This window comes from Salvelinus namaycush, chromosome 30 (genome assembly GCF_016432855.1).
Source record: "Salvelinus namaycush isolate Seneca chromosome 30, SaNama_1.0, whole genome shotgun sequence".
Taxonomy (NCBI): Eukaryota; Metazoa; Chordata; class Actinopteri; order Salmoniformes; family Salmonidae; genus Salvelinus; species Salvelinus namaycush.
The window spans coordinates 20,497,118-20,522,812 of record NC_052336.1 but is presented as its reverse complement, the minus strand read 5'-3'; the positions used below and the strand labels follow the sequence as shown (position 1 = coordinate 20,522,812).

General features: G+C 45.9%; 1 protein-coding gene across 1 annotated transcript in view; it reads right to left on the bottom strand.

Moving 5' to 3' along the window:
- Nucleotides 1–25,695, bottom strand: part of hcn4 (hyperpolarization activated cyclic nucleotide-gated potassium channel 4) — an 88,414-nt gene that overhangs the window by 15,480 nt on the left and 47,239 nt on the right. The window contains exons 3-4 of the mRNA XM_038969734.1: nt 22,087–22,248; nt 19,709–19,927 (exon numbers count right to left, since the gene is read on the bottom strand). Of these exons, the coding sequence (XP_038825662.1) occupies nt 19,709–19,927; nt 22,087–22,248 (381 nt within the window). The remainder of the gene's footprint in view (nt 1–19,708; nt 19,928–22,086; nt 22,249–25,695) is intronic.

Genomic DNA, 25,695 nt, shown 5'->3' with positions numbered 1-25,695 from the left:
TGAGAGAGAGAAAGAGAGAGAGTGAGAGAGACGCAGAGAGAGAGAGAGAGAGAGAGAGAGAGAGAGAGAGAGAGAGAGAGAGAGAGAGAGAGAGAGAGAGAGAGAGAGTGAACGATCTGAGAGACAAGGCAAGAAGGGCCTTCTATGCCATCAAAAGGAACATAAATTTCAACATACCAATTAGGATCTGGCTAAAAATACTTGAATCAGTCATAGAGCCCATTGCCCTTTATGGTTGTGAGGTCTGGGGTCCACTCACCAACCAAGATTTCACAAAATGGGACAAACACCAAATTGAGACTCTGCATGCAGAATTCTGCAAAAATATCCTCCGTGTACAACGTAGAACACCAAATAATGCATGCAGAGCAGAATTAGGCCGATACCCACTAATTATCAAAATCCAGAAAAGAGCCGTTAAATTCTACAACCACCTAAAAGGAAGCGATTCCCAAACCTTCCATAACAAAGCCATCACCTACAGAGAGATGAACCTGGAGAAGAGTTCCCTAAGCAAGCTGGTCCTAGGGCTCTGTTCACAAACACAAACACACCCCACAGAGCCCCAGGACAACAGCACAATTAGACCCAACCAAATCATGAGAAAACAAAAAGATAATTACTTGACACATTGGAAAGAATTAACAAAAAAACAGAGCAAACTAGAATGCTATTTGGCCTTAAACAGAGAGTACACAGTGGCAGAATACCTGACCACTGTGACTGACCCAAACTTAAGGAAAGCTTTGACTATGTACAGACTCAGTGAGCATAGCCTTGCTATTGAGAAAGGCCGCCGTAGGCAGACATGGCTCTCAAGAGAAGACAGGCTATGTGCACACTGCCCACAAAATGAGGTGGAAACTGAGCTGCACTTCCTAACCTCCTGCCCAATGTATGACCATATTAGAGAGACATATTTCCCTCAGATTACACAGATCCACAAAGAATTTGAAAACAAATCCAATTTTGATAAACTCCCATATCTACTGGGAGAAATTCCACAGTGTGCCATCACAGCAGCAAGATTTGTGACCTGTTGCCACAAGAAAAGGGCAACCAGTGAAGAACAAACACCATTGTAAATACAACCCATATTTATGCTTATTTATTTTAACTTGTGTGCTTTAACCATTTGTACATTGTTACAACACTGTATATATATAATATAACATTTGTAATGTCTTTATTGTTTTGAAACTTCTGTATGTGTAATGTTTACTGTTAATTTGTATTGTTTATTTCACTTTTGTATAATATCTACCTCACTTGCTTTGGCAATGTTAACACATGTTTCCCATGCCAATAAAGCCCCTTGAATTGAATTGAATTGAATTGAGAGAGAGAGAGAGAGAGAGAGAGACAGAAAGAGAGAGAGACAGAAAGAGAGACGCAGAGAGAGAGACACAGAGAGAGAGAGAGAGAGAGAGAGAGAGAGAGAGAGAGAGAGAGAGAGAGAGAGAGAGAGAGAGAGAGGAAATAGAGACACAGAGAGAGAGAGAGAAAGAGAGACAGAAAGAGAGAGAGACAGAAAGAGAGACGCAGAGAGAGAGAGAGAGAGAGAGAGAGAGAGAGAGAGAGAGAGAGAGAGAGAGAGACGCAGAGAGAGAGAGACACAGAGAGAGAGAGAGACAGAAAGAGAGACACAGAGAGAGAGAGACAGAAAGAGAGATGCAGAGAGAGAGAGACACAGAGAGAGAGACAGAAAGAGAGACACAGAAAGAGAGACACAGAGAGAGAGAGAGACAGAAAGAGAGACACAGAGAGAGAGAGACAGAAAGAGAGACGCAGAGAGAGAGAGACACAGAGAGAGAGACACAGAGAGAGAGACACAGAAAGAGAGACGCAGAGAGAGAGAGAGACACAGAGAGAGAGACACAGAGAGAGAGACACACAGAGAGAGACAGAGAGAGAGAGAGAGAGACAGAAAGGCACACACAGAGAGAGAGACACAGAAAGAGAGACACAGAGAGACACAGCAGAGAGACAGAGAGACAGAAAGCGAGAGAGAGAGAGAGATTGAGAGAGAAAGAGACAGAGAGAGAGAGATGAAACACAATAAGGTCAGTCCAAGGTCACCGCCCCCACAGCACTGTGACTGAGTCATACCCTACAGGTTACTAAAGGCTTAGAGGTCAAGCCCTCCATTACACACAACACATCAGATATACACACAGCACACAAGACTGCTTGTACATTTTGCCCCACACAAAATAAAAGCTGAAAATAGCAGACTGGTGTTTATAGTACGGTATATTTCCATTCTGAATATGCACTGGCTGGCAGCACAGAAGAGGAGGAATAAGTGGATAGAGAGAGAGAGAGAGAGAGAGAGAGAGAGAGAGAGAGAGAGAGAGAGACAGCGAGAGAGAGACACAGAGAGAGAGAGACACAGAGAGAGAGAGAGAGAGAGAGAGAGAGAGAGAGAGAGAGAGAGAGAGAGAGAGAGAGAGAGAATGATGGGGAGAGGCACTGATTGGGAACACATTTCCCTAAGTACTGTACTGTATCTGATTGCAACCAGAATCCATTGATGAGAAAAGGGAGAAGGTTGAAGGGGGAAATCACACAGGAACCTCCTACGCACGCACGTACGCACACACACAAAACAATCACATGTGGACCACCAAACACCACAGGGTCATGAGCCAACTCAGCAGAGACAGTTGAGACCTGGTTAATCGGTGATACCCCTATGTCTGGGGGGTAGTTGGGTATACAGGTGGCACAGGTCTATGTGTGGCACGAGATGTGGCGCGGGCAGGGTAGTGGGAGTAATCACAGTTGGGTAATTAGCAGAGTTACTACGGGGCTACAGATAAGGCGAGTGTCATTCAGACCACACACAGAAAGAGATTGGGAGAGCTTCATTTAGTTACAGACACCGGCTTCGTTCGGGTTTCCTTTCTCAGTGCATCGACTTCAGAGGTGGATGAACAGAGCAGAGGGGGGAAGAAAAGGTGGCGGGTGGAAAGAAAAGAGAGAAAGAAAGAAAGAAAAAGTTTCTTAATATGAGATTCACAAAAGTTTGAATGAAGGACTCCACTGAGGGAGCTGTGATGAGACAGCATTCAGAGCACGCCTCCAAAACCACTGTCTGCAAACAGAGGAAGAGAGAGAGCACTTCAAACAATGGAACAGAGCAATGACATGAATTACAAAAATGTCAATACAAGATGCTGGCTGATGGTGTGTGTGTGTGTGTGTGTGTGTGTGTGTGTGTGTGTGTGTGTGTGTGTGTGTGTGTGTGTGTGTTTGTACACACATGTGTGTGTTTTTCCCTCCCTGAGTGTGTGTGTGTCTATGTATCTATGTAAGGTGTTACAATTGGTAACAACAAAATCCCTGTGGCACCTGAGCTAATATCTACTATCGCATGATTCAACCCCCCAAAAACCTGACAGAGGAGGAGAGGGGGCTGGTTTTACAGTGAGAACGTGTGTGTGAGGAGCATGAGATCTCTCTGGCCCGATTCTCTTGGACCAGGAGAGAGATCAAAGCACACAGAAATAAGAAACAGCAGCAGGAAGAGGAGCATCACAGACCTTCACTACACTAAACCCTGTCTGAATGGAAAGTCACTACACTAAACCCTGTCTGAATGGAAAGTCACTACACTAAACCCTGTCTGAATGGAAAGTCACTACACTAAACCCTGTCTGAATGGAAAGTCACTACACTAAACCCTGTCTGAATGGAAAGTCACTACACTAAACCCTGTCTGAATGGAAAGTCACTACACTAAACCCTGTCTGAATGGAAAGTCACTACATTCTACTGTTGAGCCTAGGTTACACTTTGATCATCCCTGATATGCTTCATACAGGCATAATACTGTTACAACATATAGGCGGGGGGGGGGGGGGGGGGGGGGGGGGGTAACCTTACGTGTCTCTTTCCCCAAGCTGAATGTACAGTCAGAGTGGACAGCCATTTCATCCTCTGAGATATTCTCCTAAAACATAGATAGCCCTGCGTCAGCCCCGGGTCGAAATTACTTACAAATCAGAGAGGAGAGGCTATGTAGAGATAAGACATTAACGTACGGCACACTGTGGCCACAGACTTCATAATAACCACACACTCCCTCTCTCCTTCCACCTGTCTCCCGGAGAGAAACCTGTTACCTCCAGCCACTGACCTCAACCACACACTCCCTCTATCTCCCTCCATCCCACCTCTCACCCTCCCTCCCCTCTCCAGGAGAGAGAGAAACCTGTTACCTCCAGGGAGACATCACTAATGACAGTGGGTAGTGACTGGCTCCCTGAGAATCAGACCCCTGTGATGAGGTGCCCGCAGCAGTGCCTGAAGAGAAACATTAGTGCTGCTTACAAAATGGCACCCTATTCCTTATAGTGCCCTGGGTCCTGGTCAAAAGTATTGCACTATATAGGGAATAGGGTGCCATTAAGGAGGCAACCAGGGCCTGGCCAGTCGGAGGGAGCGGGTCACTCAACGTGAGCACACAGTGCACAACAGGCTCACTGCTGTCACTGCTGACGCACACACAAAAACACACGTCAAGGCAGAAAAAGGGAGGGAGCCAGCTAATGAAATAATAATCGCTCTCACTTCATGGAAGAGCAACAACTGCACAGCTGTCTGTCTGTCTGTCTGTCTGTCTGTCTGTCTGTCTGTCTGTCTGTCTGTCTGTCTGTCTGTCTGTCTGTCTGTCTGTCTGTCTGTCTGTCTGTCTGTCTGTCTGTCTGTCTGTCTGTCTGTCTGTCTGTCTGTCTGTCTGTCTGTCTCTCTCTCTCTCTCTATCCGTCTTTTCAATCCCCTCTCCGCTCTCCTTTTCAACACTCTCTTTCCCGACTGACGTCTTTATAAGGAAGGTCTATAATTCTGACCTCCGCTCAGCTTTCACTTCTGTCTTTCACCTCATCCTCAGATGTAGACAAGTCTCTGTCCGCCTGGATCTAGCCAGAGGCTCCTGAGCCTGCCTTCCGAATCACATTTCTCCTCCTCCATCTCCTCGCCCTCCTCTCCTCTACAGAATGAAGGACAGTCTGGAGCCCGAGTGTGAGCCTGTGCATGCCGATGATGCCGAGCGGTCGACCGTGACCACTCACCTCCAAAATGGTAGCAGGCGCAGGAGCAGGAGCACGGTTGCTATTTAACGTGTTGCACCCCGTGATCACGTTCAAGGCATACACACACACACACGCAAGCACATATACGGATGTACACACACACACACACACACACACACACACACACACACACACACACACACACACACACACACACACACACACACACACACACACACACACACACAATATGTACACCTAAACTAATACTCATGTACACACACAGATGTGCGCAGCCACACACACGACGCTACAACATACACAGGAGTTCAAGGGTCGACCGTCTGAATTAGGACGATGTAGCTGAAAGTGAAAGGTGGAGTTTGAGAGCAAACCACACTCAGATATAGACACTAAATGCACCTGATAAAAGACATGGTGAGAACTGGAGGATCATATTCCTTTAATCCTGGTTATACTCTTATATTGCATAATTCATATATAAAATGGCAGTATTAACAATGCTGTGCTGTGAACAATCGATGAAAAAACGTGAATCTGGAAAACTAAGTGATAGGACTTCAAAAGAAGAAAGAGAGGCAGAAAAAACATGAAGATATTCATTCCCGGGGCATCTGAGAGATGAATTCTAAGCTCTGCCATGAGCTAAGCATTGAATCTATCTCTTATCAGGAAGTCTATTCAAATTAAATCTCTTGGTATAAATTTTAACATTTCCTGATCTGATGATGAACCAGAATGACTAGAAAAAGAGCCACATTCCTCCTCTCCTTCAGAGAACTAGTCCTCCTGTCCAATCCTGTCCAACACAATGAGAAAGTCCTCCTGTCCAATCCTGTCCAACACAATGAGAAAGTCCTCCTGTCCAACACAATGAGAAAGTCCTCCTGTCCAATCCTGTTTAACACAATGAGAAAGTCCTCCTGTCCAATCCTGTCCAACACAATGAGAAAGTCCTCCTGTCCAACACAATGAGAAAGTCCTCCTGTCCAATCCTGTCCAACACAATGAGAAAGTCCTCCTGTCCAATCCTGTCCAACACAACGAGAAAGTCCTCCTGTCCAATCCTGTCCAACACAATGAGAAAGTCCTCCTGTCCAATCCTGTCCAACACAATGAGAAAGTCCTCCTGTCCAATCCTGTCCAACACAATGAGAAAGTCCTCCTGTCCAATCCTGTCCAACACAATGAGAAAGTCCTCCTGTCCAATCCTGTCCAACACAATGAGAAAGTCCTCCTGTCCAATCCTGTCCAACACAATGAGAAAGTCCTCCTGTCCAATCCTGTCCAACACAATGAGAAAGTCATCCTGTCCAATCCTGTCCAACACAATGAGAAAGTCCTCCTGTCCAACACAATGAGAAAGTACTCCTGTGGTACTCATAAACTGCAGCCTCATTGGGTTGTGAAGCCAAAATGTGAGCTAACCATGCTTGTTTGTGATCCTCTACTGAAGATTACAACCTGTCTGTCTGTCTCTGTAACCTGTCTGTCTGTCTCTGCCCTGTTGACATCTCTCTGTGGGAACTGGGAAGCATCAGATTTATCACAGACATTTGCTCCGTTTCAATGACGACAAGGATTTAGGTTTTCTAGTTGTCTTCTAACCTCCTGTATTCCCATAAAACACTGTCACTGTGGAATTCATCCATTTATCCTTGGCTTTGTAATGGAATACAATTTGATTCCCCTCAGCATGAAAGGGCCTTAGCCAAGTGAAAATAAACTGTGTCTTTGAAGATAATTCCCTGTTTGTGTTGTGAATCACTAGCACATACATTCTTAGAAAAGAAGGTGTTATCTAGAACCTAAAAGGGTTCTTCGGCTGTCGCCATTGGAGAACCCTTTGAAGAACTCTTTTTGGTTCCAGGTAGAACAGTTTTGGGAAGGGTACTCCTATGGGGACAGCCAAAGAACCCTTTTGTAACCCTTTTTGCTAAGAGCGTAGCGACCGCATAGCCACAGCCACCGTCTCTCTCTCTCTCTCTGGAGCCCAGGGGAGGACACATAGTGGACTAGGGCACACGCAACTAGGGGATGGATCTCTCTTGAGGAAGTGATGTGGCTGATAACGCCCAGCATGACAGGAAATGATGTTATATCCTCATAGCCATCAGTTCACTAACAGAAGAAACCTTGCTCCTCTTCTTCTGCTACTTAGACAAATCAAATCATTGTCAGTACTGAGAAGCTAATCAGTTCTCCAGGGCATCCACTTTCTAACCGTAAACCTCAGTCAATTCAATCCAACACTCGGTTCCCATGAGAGAAAGGGATTTAGAGCCCTTGATGCTGTTTTACTGCACAATCCCTCCCTCACTCTCTCATCTCTCTCTCCCCACTCTCTACCATCTCTCTCTCTCCATATGGCCATACTGTGCTCTCGCTGTTTCACTTTCTTCCTCCTATCACTCTCTCTCTATGTCTCTGTCTCTCTGCACTCTTAGGTGCTATCTAGAACCAAAAAGGGTTCTCCCATGGGGACAGCCGCGGAACCCTTTTTTTTTTTTAAAGAGTATGTCTCTGTCGATATCTCTCCCCAGTAGCCTCCTGTACCTCTCTACTCACTCTCTCCTCCTGGATGCAAATCTTTACCAAATAAAACATGCATTATTCATTTCCCAAAAGAGATGTCAGCCACTTAATTGTAATTTCTAAACATTTCTGTCTCCCCCTCTTCTCTGACTCCCTCTCTCCATCCGTGCCTTCCATATGAGTAAGGTAGACACAGTGTTCATTGAAGCCTTGAACATCTGCACCCTGACACCCCTGATCAGAGCTCTCTACAAGGCAACAGACAATAAAGGAGCATATAACACTGGCTACACTTTTGATGTCGATCTGAATGTTCTGTGCGAAAGGAGAGCTCTACGTGCGCCATGACATTTCAATTCAGGACTTTCGTGCCGTTGTCTTGTGGAGGTAGTCTAGATGTAATTGAATTCAGGGCTGTGAGAGCAGAGGAGTCAATGGCAGCAGAAGCAGAAGTTAATCCAGCAGCCAGTGACTGTGAGACAACCTGTGAAGGAGGATAAGTGATGCTGGCGGGGTGACTCCTAGACATGTAAGTGTTTCTGGACTCTACAGAGGTGTGTTATCTGTGTCCTCTACAGTGGTGTAACTCATATTCTCGGCATGCCTGTGATAGGGTAGCTTCACTCTTGTAATTGGCTATTTTCATAACCAGGGAGGGGGGGCTCAGGGACGTTTGGGAATTCTAACCATTTACATAGCTGTGACAAAGAATTACAAGAGTGTTAAAGAATATTCAAATTTCCCCAATGCAGCATCCCGAGTGGAGCAGCGGTCTAAGGTACTGCATCGCAGTGCTAGTGGTGTCACTACAGATCCGGGTTCGAGCTCGGGCTGTGTCGCAGCCGGCCGCGACTGGGAGACCCATGAGGCGGCGCACAATTAACCCAGCATCATCCGGGTTAGGGGAGGGTTTGGCCGGCTGGGATGTCCTTGTCCCATCGCGCTCTAGCGACTCCTTGTGGCGCCCGGGCGCATGCACGCTGACTTCAGGTCGCCAGCTGTACAGTGTTTCCTCCAATACATTGGTGCAGCTGGCTTCCGGGTTAAGTGAGCAGTGTGTCAAGAAGCAGTGCGGCTTGGCGGGTCGTGTTTCGGAGGACGCGTGGCTCTGGACCTTCGCCTCTCCCGAGTCCGTACGGGAGTTGTAGCGATGGGACAAGACTGTAACTACTAGTTGGATATCATAAAATTATAATAAATAAATACATTTCCCCAATGCACTATTCAGTATTCAATATATTATATATTATATTCGTTTCCTAATTGTATTTTTTACAAGCTGTGAAAATATATGATCAAGCAGCTAGCATTTTGAAGGGGTACCTCGGGGCCAAATTAAGAGCCTTAACTCAGCAGTAAGAAGTTTCTCTGAGGAGAGGAGGCCCCTTCAGATTAACGCCACCAGCCAGGCCCAGGCTAATGACAATAGCTCCTACTGCAAGACACAAAAAGTCGCTCAACTTGTCCACAGCTATACTCGAAGAAAAAAAGGTGCTATCTAGAACCTAAAAGGATTCTTTGGCTGACCCCATAGGAGATCCCTTTGAAGAACCCTTTTGGGTTCTATGTAGAACCCTTTCCACAGAGAGTTCTACATGGAACCCTTTCCACAGAGAGTTGAAACCCCTTTTGGAAACCTTTATTCTATGAGTGCAGTATGTCCTTGGCTTGATTGTCTTTCATTAAATAGCAGAACACAAATCATTCAGTCGACATGCATACCGGTTATAGACTTTGGGGATATTGTCTACATGAATGCAGCTGCCAATGTTTTGAAGACATTGGACGCAGTTTATCATAGCGCACAACTTTTTATTACGGATGATAGGTTCAGTACACATCACTGCATTCTGTATTAGAAAGTAGGCTGGCCCTCTTTGAAATCTCGTAGATGAATGCATTGCACTCTTGGTTTAAAAAAGCCCCCCTGCATAAATTTCCACCGTACCTTACTTCATTGTTAATTTATAGACGTACGAGATATCAGACCCGGCCTCAGGGAGATCCCTTCGATCTACACTGAGTTAGGTAAATCAGATTTTTTTTTTTTTGCACCTGACTTGTGGAATAATCTCCAAGGCTCTCTAAAGCTGTATGAATAGGGCAATTCAAAAGGCTGATTGAGGACCTTTTTACTGAAGATTGTGTTTGTTTTATATGATTTTGTTTTGCTTTTAGAGTATTGATGTGAATTTTTATGTTTATTATTGATGTGTATTATTGATGTGTATAGTGTACTGTATATTAATGTTTTTGATGTATATTATTGATGTTTATAAACTGGGTGGTTCGAGCCCAGAATGCTGATTGGCTGACAGCCATGGTATATCAGACAGTATAACATGGGTATGTCAAAACGTTTATTTTTACTGCTCTAATTACGTTGGTAACCAGTTTATAATAGCAATAAGGCACCTCTGGGGTTTGTGGTATATGGCCAATATACCACAGCTAAGGGCTGTATCCAGGCACTCCGCGTTGCGTCATGCTTAAGAACAGCCCTTAGCTGTGGTATATTGGCCATATACCACACCCCCTCGTGCTTTCTTGCTTAAGTATATTGTATTTTGATGTGTATTGATGTTTTTGATGTGTATGCAGGGCTCACCTGAGAAAGAGACCTTGGTCTCAGCATGACGCCCTGTCAAAATAAAGGTTAAATAAAATTGTATGAGCTCTCTACCTTATTCCCTTTCTCCTACACCAGGGGTAGGAAACTAGATCCAGCCGCCGGCCGATTGTTGTCGGAGCGGATGGTCGGGGGGCCGGAACATCATTATAATCATTTGAACACTTCAAATTGAGCCCAAAAAGAGATTGTATTTGAAAATAACAATAATTTCCTTCCTTGATTACATTGACACACGATCGCGTCTCTTTTTTTATTCGTGGGAACACATGGGAACGGATTTTCTACATTAAACTCATTTGAACTTAATTCCTGGTGATTTTAGTCTTTTTTTGTATTACCAAAACTACAATTCCCAACCCATTTAATCCCATCAGTCACAATAGTGAAAAAAAAAAAAACATTTAATACATTGAGTCTGTCAGAGTCTATCTAAAAGATAGCGAAGGAGTCAGGCGCAGGACACAGGTAAGAGTAACAATCACTGATTTACTCAATCCAAAACGTAACAAAATCCCGTTCCAAACAAGGACAAAACAGGACACAAAATACAACACACCGGAATACACGAAAGACAATCACGCACAAAACAGAAAGGGAAACCAGAGGGTGAAATAAGGAACATAATTATGAGATGGGAACCAGGTGTGTAAACAGACAAAACAAAAGGAAAAATGAAACATGGATCGGTGGCGGCTAGAAAGCCGGTGACGTCGACTGCCGAACACCGCCCGAACAAGGAGAGGGAACAACTTCGGTGGAAGTCGTGACAGAGTCCATGATGCTTGTGGTATTTATACAATATCTTAGAGGTCATATTTGTGACCAATGGGAAAATACAGTGGTTCTACCTTTTAAACAGTGCATTCGGAAAGTATTCAAACCCCTTGACTTTTTCCACTTTTTGTTACGTTACAGCCTGATTCTAAAATTGACTAAATTATATTTTTTGCTTATCAATCCACACACAATACCCCATAATGACAAAGCAAAAATGTTTTTTAGAAATGTTTGCCAGCTCTTGGAAGAGTCTTAGTGGTTCCAAACTTCTTCCATTTAAGAATGAGGGAGGCCACTGTGTTCTTGGGGACCTTCAATGCTGCAGACATTTTTTGGTACCCTTCCCCAGATCTGTGCCTCAACATAATCCTGTCTCGGAGCTCTACAGACAATTCCTTCGACCTCATGACTTGGTTTTTGCTCTGACATTCACTATCAACTGTGGGACCTTACTGTATATAGACAGGTGTGCCATTCCAAATCATGTCCAATCAAATGGATTTACCACAGGTGGACTCCAATCAAGTTGTAGAAACATCTCAAGGATGATCAATGGAAACAGGATTCACCTGAGCTCAAATTCAAGTCTCATAGCAAAGGGTCTGAATACTTATGTAAATAAGGTATTTCTGTTTTTTTATTTTAATACATTTGCAACAATTTCTTAAAACCTGTTTTCGCTTTGTCATTATTGTCACGATCGTTATAAGGAGTGGACCAAGATGCAGCGTGTTATGTTTCCATCCTTTTATTTTGGAAGAGAAACTCAAAGGAAAAAACAATAAAGCGAAAAAAAAAAAAGAAACGTGAAGCTCAAAGTAGTGCAGGCAACTATACCTAGACAAGATCCCACAAATCACAATGGGGGAAATGACTGCCTAAATATGATCCCCAATCAGAGACAACGATAAACAGCTGTCTCTGATTTGGAACCATACCAGGCCAACATAGATCATTAATCACCTAGATAACCCACCTTAGTCACTGTCACGCCCCAACCAACATAGAGAATAAACAGCTCTCTATGGTCAGGGCGTGACAATTATGGGGTATTGTGTGTAGATTGATGAAAAAAATAAATATTTAATCCATTTTAGAATAAGACTGGAAAGTAACAAAATGTGGAAAAAGTCGAGGGGTCTTAATACTTTCCAAATGCACCGTATACATTTAATCATAGCAGATGATTTATTTTTTCAGTAGATTGAAGTTGAGTTGGGTTATGGATATATTTGATCAAAATGATCTTACAGATCATTTTACCATTATCCATTCGTCTTTACATATGTTTAAATCAATGATTTGGACTGTACAACTTCATATTTTTTTGTTTCATTGGCCATGTACAGACCCATAAACGGAATAAGTATAATAAACACATATTTTCTGTCAATAAATGTGTTAAGTGTCTCTTGCACAATGGTAGACCTGGTTGATCAGATTATTGGGACATAGCCACAGGTGTAAACCTGGTATGGGTATTTGGGCTGAGATATTCAGGTGTAGATCTGGTTTATATTAGTATTGGGACTCAAAGGTGTAGACCTGGTTTATAGGCATACTGGAGCTGAGGTGCAGGGGTAGTCCTGATTTACAGTTTGAGTATTTAGGCTTTGACACATTCAGGCTTCGGCACACCTGGCTTAGCTGACTACGGTAATTGGGTTCCAGCACAGGTGCAGACATTGGAGGTATGTAAATTGGAGGTGAAGTACAGCAGTAGACCTGTTTGGAAAAAAAATCTATTTTGAGTTAGATGTGCAGGTGTATACCTGGTCTGTAAGAATATTGGGGCTGAAGTACATGTGTAGACCTAGTTTGTATGAATGCTGATGCTTGTGCACTGGGGTTGACTGGTTTTATATGAGTATGCCCATGGTTTTACCTGGTTTATATGAGTAATGGGGTGTCAGGATACAGAAGGCTCATACAGGTATGGGTGTGGTTGGTCTATTGCCTATTGCCCATTCACATTCTTTCTGGCAAAACGTTTGTGGTATTAAAAACGTTAATGGGGCTGGGGCACATGTGTTAAACCCCTTTACTATGAGTTTATCTTTGACATGATTAGCCTATACAGGTCAGAGGGCGCAGGACTTAGATATACAAATAACAGGGTTGGAATGTGCAGCGAATAGCTGAATATAGGTTACTGTTGGTGACTTGGGGAATACAGGCCTAAAGAAAGTGTCACACCCTGATCTGTTTCACATGTCTTTGTGCTTGTCTCCACCCCCCCGTTCTGTACCTTGTCACACCACTCTGGATTATTGACCTCTGCCTGCCCTGACCCCAAGACTGCCTGCCGTTCTGTACTTTATGGACTCTGATCTGGATTACTGACCTCTGCCTGCCCTTGACCTGTCGTTTTGTCTGACCCCTGTTCTAGTAATAAACTTTTGTTACTTCGACACTGTCTGCATCTGAGTCTTCTCCTGAAAAGTGATAGAAAGTGGGTAACAGGGCTGAGATAGGCAAGTAACAGGGATGCGGTGTAATGGCAGAGGAACTAGGGTTTATGAGTAATAAATAGGGCATTTAGGGCTAGGAAATGGGTGTATTTGGGAACAAATGGGTTAATGTACAAAGCACAGTTCCAGTGAATGCACAGTACCCAAGGAGGAACCATGACTATTTCATTGAATAGTTCTGATGGGGGGATTGAAGATGGGGAGAAGAGAACAGAGGGTCTCTGGAGCCTCAGTAGCACCCAGGATTAATCAGCTTCAGGTCCTTCTTACATTAGTCCTTCACCAATTAGACCCTGCCTAATTGCCAAGTGTTCATTAGAGATGTACAGGGGAGGGGCTGGACACTGTGCACCATGCACTCACTGTCATTTGCTTCTAAAGCCATTTGGGGCTGCTAGCATGTCACAACGCACTACTTAGCCTCCCAACAACACAAGCCCCTTCTGGTTCCCTGGCTGCTCTCACAATCATTACCCAACACCGCCAAGAACCGATAGGATACAAACAAACAAACACAGACACAAAGCAGCAGTGGAAACCCAGAATGCTGGTGTTGTGTCCATTACCGCCAGGACACTACAGTAGACCCCCCCCCCCTCCTCCTCTTCCCAGTTTAGTGAGGGATTAACCAGTGAAGAGACACACTGGGCTCTGGCCTGCCTGGGCTCTGGCCTGCCTGGGCTCTGGCCTGCCTGGGCTCTGGCCTGCCTGGGATCTGGCCTGCCTGCCAAACCGCAATGCAGATAGATGTACTGTCAGGGACTTACCATGTTGACTGCCGGCCACCATTTTGTCATTTACACTGTAGTTGAGAGAAAATAAGTGACTGGGGAGAGAGGGAGAGTGCGTACTATGCTGTATACTGAGAATGGTGTGATCGTGATGGTCTGGGAATAGTAAACGGTTTGGGGGGTCAAGATTCTCACTGTCCTGATGCCATAGGACTAGGTTGTGGAATTGACTAAATATCCATCATGATAATGGAAATAACTACATGCTAACACCAAACATATCAAGGGTTTAGAAAGGTCTCGTTTTGCTGATATCTTGGTAGGAAAATGAGAATATTTCCCCCCCCTGGTTTCTCTCACTTCCACTGTTACATGAGGTTACATGAGGTTACAGACATACAGTCGGGGAGGGAAACAGGCATATGCACAGTCCCATAAAGATGTGCTGCTGCCTGTGCCCTCAATCTGGAGAGATGGAATTCCCTTTGTGTGATATGGGTCTCAACATGCCTTAGCTGTGATGCTGGAATCCATGGGGAAATCTGGAGACCCTTTCCAACTCACACCTTAAGATATTGTAGGCTAGCAGAGACACATGCATGGAGCACGGTAATACTGGGGGTTTGGAGGGAGGGAAGGGGTGAGCTGAGGAACAATCTCATGCACATATTCCCTTTGTGGGATTGAGGGGGGAGAGAGGGACAGGGAGAGGCACAGAGTATGACACCACCTGGGACGTGCACCCCTCCAGGCAATTCTCAAAATGTTGGGATGTTACAAAAAAAAGAGAAAAAAAGAAATACTTGAATGATAAAATCAGCAGAAAGCATTTTCCCCGTTGACTTTGTTTCCCGCTGATTCCGTCTGAACTGAGCGAAGAAGAGTCAGATTGTTGTTGGCTAATATGGAAAAAAACCTTGCTCCTGAAATAAATCAAAAGTATATCTCCTATCTGGCTCCCGTGTCACAGTTCAAGCCACAGCATTTGAGAGTATGATAACTCAGGCTCTCCGCTTTGTACCAGTTACCACAGTTCCTGCTTCCTTTTAAGGGCTCTTTTAAGCTTGCTTGCTAGCTTCTGACAGCCTGCCGTTTATCACATGGAGGCACATTGTAATAGAACTCTCTATTCACAGCAGATTATACCCAGGCTTTCTGATGATCATTTTATTGCCGTCTTTGTGGAGCATTGCAAACGTCCCTCCCATCTTCCTTCTGCAACATACTTCTGAACTATTCACAGATTCGCCTCTCTCCCCCTCTCTCTCTCTCTTTCTCTTCCCTCTCTCTCCCCCCCCTCTCTCTCCCTCTCTCTCTCCCTTCTCTCTCTCTCTCTCTCTCTCTCTCCCCTCTCTCTCTCTTCCCTCTCTCTGCCCAGAGGGGATATACCCAGACTGTGTTTCTTGGTCAAGTTAAACTGTTACCAGTATGTCACCAAAAGACTGTCACCATACCACTCCTGCAGCTCTCATCTTGCCCAATGTCCATACATCCCTGTCTGTAGAAGTTCCCTCTCTGCAGCTACCTGTAGCCCCTCCCTCCCCCTATGCTCTGATGACTGTAGGAGCCCTGTGAATCAGAGCCAGAGGGAGGAAGGGAGACAGCTAACTGAGCAGATAAATGTGGCGTGTTGTGTCGCTTGGCTCTGATTCCCTCTCCTCTGTCCTGGTTTCACTCATTGAGCTGAGGACTCCAGTCTCCTGTGTCCTCTCCTCTCTGTGTAAATGGGAAGGAAGCCTGAACACTGCCCCCTTGGGGTGATCGTGCCTGTTGGTCCACGCCAACAGCAGAACAGAGCAGTTCCACACATTAAGCAGAGTTCTGTCAGAACATAGGCCCACAGACCAACAGATTAACTGTCCACACACTTACTGTAGCAATGATGCCCTTCTATCCTGCACCTTTCTGTCCTGCTCACTTCAAATCTGCAGGCTAATCCCAAAGCGAGAGCCTCACCCTGCAGAGCTACATGCCCTACCCTCACTGCTAATGTGACAACGTAGAACCACACCCCGTTCTCCAATCCAAGCCTCTGGTAGGACAGGGCCAGTGTGATGACTGAGCAGGATTGTCCATTGGCTGCTGTTGCAGTGTCAGCTGGTTTCTCTCTAGGCTGGAGGCCCTGGAGACAGAACAGAAACAGCTGTGCTCTTCCATGACACAGATCAGATGGGCAACAACTGGACCACTGGCTGAACATGGCCACCTGTCCTCCCAAAGCTGCAGGGGATTGTGCTGTATGGAGCTTCTTGTCTGGATTATGGCACTAACCTACTACTAGAAATCAGAGTGGATTCTACAGGCCTAGATCCTTTTGTTACACAACACTAACACACACTGACCTAAAAGGCCAATCACATTGTTTGTCTGTCTGTCCTTCTAGCATGCTAGCTAGAGAGACCAGCCAATATGTCCTGGCCACTTCATCTAACACTGCTTGACCTTGAGCACAGCAGTACAGTGGGCGCTAATGGTGGAACTGTCTGGTGTCTAGCTACAGCCTCTAACTACACCATGTAGTGGAACTGTCTGGCGTCTAGCTACAGCCTCTAACTACACCATGTAGTGGAACTGTCTGGTGTCTAGCTACAGCCTCTAACTACACCATGTAGTGGAACTGTCTGGCGTCTAGCTACAGCTTCTAACTACACCATGTAGTGGAACTGTCTGGCGTCTAGCTACAGCCTCTAACTACACCATGTAGTGGAACTGTCTGGTGTCTAGCTACAGCCTCTAACTACACCATGTAGTGGAACTGTCTGGTGTCTAGCTACAGCCTCTAACTACACCATGTAGTGGAACTGTCTGGTGTCTAGCTACAGCCTCTAACTCCACCATGTAGTGGGACTGTCTGGTGTCTAGCTACAGCCTCTAACTACACCATGTAGTGGAACTGTCTGGTGTCTAGCTACAGCCTCTAACTACACCATGTAGTGGAACTGTCTGGTGTCTAGCTACAGCCTCTAACTACACCATGTAGTGGAACTGTCTGGTGTCTAGCTACAGCCTCTAACTACACCATGTAGTGGAACTGTCTGGTGTCTAGCTACAGCCTCTAACTACACCATGTAGTGGAACTGTCTGGTGTCTAGCTACACCCTCTAACTACACCATGTAGTGGAACTGTCTGGTGTCTAGCTACAGCCTCTAACTACACCATGTAGTGGAACTGTCTGGTGTCTAGCTACAGCCTCTAACTCCACCATGTAGTGGAACTGTCTGGTGTCTAGCTACAGCCTCTAACTACACCATGTAGTGGAACTGTCTGGTGTCTAGCTACAGCCTCTAACTACACCATGTAGTGGAACTGTCTGGTGTCTAGCTACAGCCTCTAACTACACCATGTAGTGGAACTGTCTGGTGTCTAGCTACAGCCTCTAACTACAACTTTTAGTGGAACTGTCTGGTTTCTAGCTACTGTACAGCCTCTAACAACTGGCTACAGTGTCCAACTATGCCATGTGTCTGAAAGGTTGTAGTGGACCTGCCTGGTGTCTAGCTACAGCCTCTAACTACTGGCTACAGTGTCTGACTACGCCATGTGTCTGAAAGGTTGTAATGGAACTGTCTGGTGTTGAGCTAGTGTCAGACTACACCATTGAGACAGTGAGCGACATGGAGAAACTGGGAGCGACAGGGAGAAATAGGGAGCGACAGGGAGAAACAGGGAGCGACAGGGAGAAACAGTGAGCGACAGTGAGAAACAGGGAGCGACAGGGAGAGACAGGGAGAGACAGGGAGCGACAGGGAGAGACAGGGAGAGACAGGGAGCGACAGGGAGCGACAGGGAGCGACAGGGAGATACAGGGAGCGACAGGGAGAAACAGGGAGAAACAGGGAGATACAGGGAGCGACAGGGAGCGACAGGGAGAAACAGGGAGCGACAGGGAGAAACAGGGAGCGACAGGGAGAAACAGGGAGCAACAGGGAGAAACAGGGAGCAACAGGGAGAGACAGGGAGCGACAGGGAGAGACAGGGAGCGACAGGGAGAAACAGGGAGCGACAGGGAGAAACAGGGAGCGACAGGGAGAAACAGGGAGCGACAGGGAGCGACAGGGAGCGACAGGGGAGAAACAGGGAGCGACAGGGAGAAACAGGGAGCGACAGGGAGAAACAGGGAGCGACAGGGAGCGACAGGGAGAAACAGGGAGAAACAGGGAGCGACAGGGAGAAACAGGGAGCGACAGGGTGCGACAGGGAGAAACAGGGAGCGACAGGGAGAAACAGGGAGCGACAGGGAGCGACAGGGAGGCAGCATCCAGACAGGCTGTGCTTAATTACTGGAACACACAGAAAGATAAATGGGAAAACACACACTCTTAAAAATGTATTGCAATTTATAGTGCCAATGTTCCTCCAGGCAGACCGAGAGTGGGGAGAATGGGGAGAGGATTCAGAGAGACGTGGGATGGGGCAGGAGGCTGTGGCCCCATGGGAAGGTGGCAGCAGGGTGGCATGGTGGCTGAGAATGGTCCCTGCTCCACATGCTGATCTGTGGTGAGCAGTCCCAGGTGGGCCAGGCGGGACAGCTGTTAATAAGCCTAATGTTATTGGCAGCAAGCGGAGCACCTCTAAAGCAGGACTAGACTGAGCGCTGAGCTGGGATGGCTGTCTGCTCCCCTCTAGTTCAACAGGAATTCTGCATCAACAGCAATAGTCATGCAGCCAGCCAGTCCACATCCATAGCACAGCAGTTTGGTGGTTGTATCTATCTGGAGCCCACATTTGACGCCAGTCTCCTACCCCTGTTGATCCCTCCTGGTATGAAGGACAGCCTCTTGATTTTTCAAACACCCACACAAATATACAATGTCTCAGTGCTCACATTACAGTAAGCAGACTCTCGCTCACACACACATACAGTGGGTATCCAGAGACACTGGTTGGCTCTGCTGATTCTGACCTGAACAACTCCCTCACCCATCTCTCTCAGTCTCTCTCTCTCTCTATTTCTCACCAGCACTCCCTCTCTCTCTGAGGGGAGATGTACAGTATGTGGGGGTCTCTACAGCCCCAGCCACTCTCTCCAGGGGGTCTCCTCCTCTGTCCCTCTCCACAGATGGTGGGCAATGTGTCCGCCTGGCAACAAGGCTAATTATCACCCACACTGGGCCCATGGAGAGGCTGGGGCACGCTGGAGGGGGGCAGCTACCAGGGCCTTCCCATCCCCACACAGGGGAGCCTGGGACTCTGGCTCTCATGCAGCCCTGAGCACTGCAGCTCACAGGGGTTGAAGGGAGGCGGAAACCTGCATCAATCTGCCCTCATTTAGGTCTAAAACTGAGCTTAACTGTACTGTACTGACTGGCTAATACACATCTAAAGAAGTCTAATATTTTCAATGCTTTGGGTGTCCAAATGAAGTCCGGTTGGTTTAATTTGCATTGTGAAGATTCCTAACTCTCCTCTGGGTACAGATATACTGTTCTCCTTACATGTTGATCTCCTGCTGCTTATCCAGTTACCCAGTTATATTCCCATCCATTCTGATCAACGTTACTCACCTTCTCCTGGTACTGCCGACGGGAGGAGTCCAGAGACTGGATGAGTGCAGTGGCGTGACCCACGAACATGGCATAGCAGGTGGCGCCCACGATCATGCTGAGGATGGTGAGCCACACGTCCGTCATGCCCACAGGTGGGTACATGCCGTACCCGATACACAGCATGTGGCTCATGGCTTTGAACAGGGCGTAGGAGTACTGCTGGCCCCATGTGTCGTTCTGGATGGGGGGAGAGAGGACGAGAAAAGGTGGCAGAGGGAAGAGAGGGATATGGTGATATGGTGATATGGGGGTACTGTTCTCACTCTGCCAGATGTCTGGAGGGAAAAGGTCAGAAAGCACTAAGACCACCAGAGTCCTTCTTATCATTATCATCATCATCGTCAATGTCATTTCATCATCATCATCATTATCATCATCATTATAATTATCAATGTTATTATCGCCATCATCCTCCTAGTTATCATCATCAATGTCATTATCACATCATTATCAATGTCATTATCGCCATCATCCTCCTAGTCATCATCATTATCAATGACATTATCGCCATCATCCTCCTAGTCATCATCATCATCAACGTCATTATCATCATCATCATCATCCTCATTCTCATCATCATCCTCACAGTGATCATCATCAACATCATTATCATCATCATCATCATCATCGTCCTCACCCTCATCATAATAATCATCCTCATCATCATGTAAGAGGATAGCCACAGATGTCCTCTTCATCATGCCTCAATAGGAACATCAACACTTGGCTACACCAACATACTGTAGTAATACACTCTTCTATATGTAAGTATTCAGGGGAGAACTGCCTTAGCTGGGCCTTTTCTGCTCAGAGCAGAAACTAAACACAACCATGAGGGTGACTGAATGGATGGAGCCCGAGACACAAGAGGCCTGCAAGGCAAAAAGTAGGTCAGCTATTTAGAAAAATGTGATTTTTTTTCTTTTCTCGTTTCTCGTTTGTGGATAAATTGCCGTTTTTTTCTTTTAGATCCCGTGGTGGTCCAAGCAGAATCAATATCTGCTCTTTCCTGAGGTGACATGTCCAATTGCTTTCAAATTTCCACAGGGGTAAAACCTGAGAGATAGGAAAGTTATTAGTGCCTCCTAAAAAGGTATAAAACGGATGACCCAATAAGATAATGGGCCAGCTACTGTAAGGAAAGACAAGAGCCACAGCACCACTACCCTCTAATTCTTATCAGGCCCAAACTTTTCTGCTCCGAGCAGAAAAGACCCAGCTAAGGCAGTACTTCAGTTTTTCATCGTGGTGTTGTGTAATGCAGAGCAGGAGTTTAAGTCAAAGCGATCCCTCCCTGACAGTAGACAGCTTGCCATGCCAAAGGTGTTCGCTAGGCTACTGTTTCCACTGACTGACTACTGGCCTGTCTGTCTTTAATTACCTAATTAGAATTTGATGTGATTGTTTTTTATTCACAGATCCCAGATTAATCCTCTTTGAGGGATGGGAGTTGCCTGTCTGCCGTGAGCTCTACAACAAATCCTCATCATAAATCATCTCTCTCTCTCTGTCAAAAGGCCCTGTTCGTTCGGAACATGGCAGGTTATACTGTGCGTCCGTGTGCCGCGGTTGATTCAGGGTCACACCTCAGGTGTCGCAGAGTCCGGTTATATAACCACAAAGAAAACCTAATTACAGAGGAGAGGGCGGTCATTACGAGACATAGGGCTTTCTTTCCAGTGTCTCTGTCTCTCCCCCTCTCTCCCTCTCTCTCTCTCTCTCTCCCCCTCCCTATCCCCCTCTCTCTCCCCCTCTCTCTCCCCCTCTCTCTCCCTCTCTCTCCCCCTCTCTCCCCGAGACGTGCAGCAGCAGCGCAGCTAACAATGTGATGAAATTAAAGAACAGCATGAGTGCTCGCTGGAAAATTGTCAATACTTGACCAATATTGGATAAGAGCTTTCTGTCCTCTGAAAGTCATTATTTCATACGAGGCCAAGCTCACCGCCTAGCTCTCACTTTCAGAATATAGAAAACCAAACCATACAGAGCTGGTGGAGAGAGCTCCAAATAACTGAAGAAAATGCAGCAAATTGAATAAATGTGGGCGAATAAAGGAGAAAGTAAAAAAAAACATTTGATTTAGGTGGGAAAACGGACAGATATGCAAGGCAGCCATTTCCCATGATGCTACAGGCTTAGCACAGTAATTACAGAGACAGAGAGATGAGATAACAGGGAGGGACTAATCTGATTTAGACAGACTTGGGCTCCGTCTGAAGTGGCACCCTTTTCCACACAGTGTACTTTCGACCAGAGCCCAGTAGTAAACTTCCTAGATATTAGGGTGTCATTTTGGATGCTCACTTAGTATTGGAGCACAGCAAAGCACTACTTACCACCATTTTGTTTTTGGACACCCAGCAGTCCTGGGGGAAGTCCTGCAGCATGGGAACCAGGAACTGCAGACATCCGTCCCAGTGGCACAGCAGCAGCATCATACCAATCAGGTTGACGATACGCACCATGGCACTGGCCAGGTCATAGGTCATATGGAAGATCTGAAGAGCAGGACAGGAAGAGGAAAGGACTGTGTTAGGACATAGGTCATGTGGAGGATCTAGAGAGCAGAATACAATACAATACATTATTGTCCATTTTGTGAGAAACAAAAATGTGTCTTCTGTTTAGTGCAACCCCTCACACATACACGCTGAGAGGCACATGGTCAGCCACAGAGCAGCGCCCCTGGATGGAGAGCAGAACAGGAGGAGGAGAGGAATTGTGTTAGAGCACAAAGACATGTGTAGGCTGGATGGCAGACAAAGCCCTGGTTTACAAAGACCCTTTTCTCCAGGGGTGTTGCCTGTTTACTTTGTTCCCTAACCCTTTGGTCGATACTTTTTATAGTCAAGGTGAAGCCCAAGCAGTGGATTTCCTATATGCAACACGTGGGCTGAGCCAGACCACGTTGAGTCTGAATCTGAGCATACGTTCTAGTCCGAGGCCACAGTGTTCTCCGTCACACATGCAGGGCCCTTGCCTCAACGTACAGCAACATAACGAACATCATCGTTGATGTAACACTTGTGCTTTTTACAGACGTTGACATGGGTGGTCTGTAGAGGATGGTCAGGATGGTCATGTGAGCATGGCTTGGCCTATGAGGAGGCTTTATTGAATCCTTCTAATCAACTACTTAGGTAAGCACACTAACACAAAGTGGATGGAGGGATGGGCAGGTGTGTGTATGTGTCCCTGCGGACTGAGTGTGTGCAGCACGGGCGAGCTTTGTTAATCCTAATGATAAATAGACTCATAAGCAGCTACAGGACGCCTACTCTACGCTGGTGTGGATTTTAATGGCCTCAACAATTTAAAGCCACTTAATTCCATTGAGGGCCGCGGTGTGCACTGTTAACTGCTGTTCTCCTTATTACAAGCCACTCAGCGCCATTTAAAAGCTTAAGGCTGAGACAGAGATATTCCATCTCTCTCGTCTTTGCTGGCGAACGTTGGGAAGAGGGGAGAAGAGAAGCCAGCCACACACAGACAGTCGCTCTCCACCATTCCTCCTGACCCAGGTTAGATGTCTCCGGTTGCCTCCTAAAGCCCAGTGCTTGTTGATCTGACACTTTGTTGTTTCTATCGGAGTGGCTGTGTGGAAACAACAGACAGGGACCAGGGACTAGTACTGAGACAGGCTGTGTGACGGGCCTCTCTGGGACAGTGTGGACGCTGGGCCATCACATCAGATCACCTCCGTCAGAGGGGCCAGCCAGAAAGGGGAGAGACAAAAATGTCCCCAAGTAGTTTCTGCTGGGGTAAGAGGGAAGCGTCAGGCCGCCAGGCTCCAGAGTGAGTGTATGGCAGAGACATATGTCAGAGCTGCTAGGAGTACTGGGTGGAGGAGTCAAGCGCAGAGAGCAGGTATTCAAGAACGTGGATTTATTTCCTGAAGACAGGGAAAACGATCATGCCCAAACACACGGGCGCATGAAAATACCAGTCCAAACACAGGACTAAACTGTCCGGAAAATATAGAATCCACATAAAAATCCAACACCAAATAACAGAGAAATAAGCCCGCACAAAAGCCAGCGGGCCTACTGCCCTTAAATAGCCTACCCACAAAACTAAACTCAAAACAGGTGCACCCAATCAGCCCAAACTAACAGAAACAAAAAGAAGAGAATCGATGGCAGCTAGTAGGCCGGTGACGACGACCGCCGAGCGCCGCCCGAACAGGAAGAGGCACCATCTTCGGCGGGATTTGTGACAACATACAGCTAAAGGTCTGGGCTCTTGATCAAAGTGTTTAGTCCGGGGCGTATTTACAGTTGAAGTCTGAAGTTTACATACATCTTAGCCAAATATTTAAACTCAGTTTTTCAGAATTCCTGACATTTAATCAGAGTAAAAATTCCCTGTCTTAGGTCAGTTAGGATCAACACTTTATTTTGAGAATGTGAAATGTCAGAATAATAGTTGAGAGAATGATTTATTTCGGCTTTTATTTATTTCATCACATTCCCAGTGGGTCAGAAGTTTACATACACTCAATTAGTATTTGGTAACATTGCCTTTAAATTGTTTAACTTGGGTCAAACGTTTCGGGTAGCTTTCCACAAGCTTCCCACAATAAGTTGGGTGAATTTTGGCCCATTCCTCCTGACAGAGCTGGTGTACCTGTAACACACGCTTTTTCAGTTCTGCCCACAAATGTTCTAAGGGATTGAGGTCAGGGCTTTGTGATGGCCACTCCAATACCTTGACTTTGTTGTCCTTAAGACATTTTGCCACAACTTTGGAAGTATGGTTGGGGTCATTGTCCATGTGGAAGACCCATTTGCACCCAAGCTTTAACTTCCTGACTGATGTCTTGAGATGTTGCTTCAATATATCCACACAATTTTCCCTTCTCATGATGCCATCTATTTTGTGAAGTGCACCAGTCCCTCCTGCAGCAAAGCACCCCCACAACATGATGCTGCCACCCCCGTGCTTCACGGTTGGGATGGTGTTCTTCGGCTTGCAAGCCTCCCCCTTTTTGGGGCCAAACAGTTCTATTTTTTTGTTTCATCAGACCAGAGGACATTTCTCCAAAAAGTACGATCTTTGTCCCCATGTGCAGTTGCAAACTGTAGTCTGGCTTTTTAATGGCGGTTTTGGAGCACTGGCTTCTTCCTTGCTGAGCGGCCTTTCAGGTTATGTCAATATAGGACTTGTTTTACTGTGGATATAGATACTTTTGTACCTGTTTCCTCCAGCATCTTCACAAGGTTCTTTGCTGTTGTTCTGGGATTGATTTGCACTTTTCGCACCAAAGTACGTTCATCTCTAGGAGACAGAACGCATCTCCTTCCTGAGCGGTATGACGGCTGCGTGGTCCCATGGTGTTTATACTTGTGTACTATTTTTTGTACAGATGAACATGGTACCTTCAGGCATTTGGAAATTGCTCCAAAGGATGAACCAGACTTGTGGAGGTCTACAATTTTTTTTCTGAGGTTTTGGCTGATTTCTTTTGATTTTCCCATGATGTCAAGCAAAGAGGAACTGAGTTTGAAGGTAGGCCTTGAAATACATCCACAGGTACACTTCCAATTGACTCAAATGATGTCAATCAGCCTATCAGAAGCTTCTAAAGCCATGACATAATTTTCTGGAATATTCCAAGCTTTTTAAAGGCACAGTCAACTTAGTGTATGTAAACTTCTGACCCACTGGAATTGTGATACAGTGAATTGTAAGTGAAATAATCTGTCTGTAAACAATTTTTGGAAAAATTACTTGTGTCATGCACAAAGTAGATGTTCTAACCGACTTGCCAAAACTATAGTTTGTTTTAACAAGAAATTTGTGGAGTGGTTGAAAAACGAGTTTTAATGACTCCAACCTAAGTGTATGTAAACTTCCGACATCAACTGTACATCATCTGAGCAGAGTCATTCCCCTGGCTGCGTCCTTCTCACTTAATCTACCAAACCACTCGCTTCTTCTTCTTC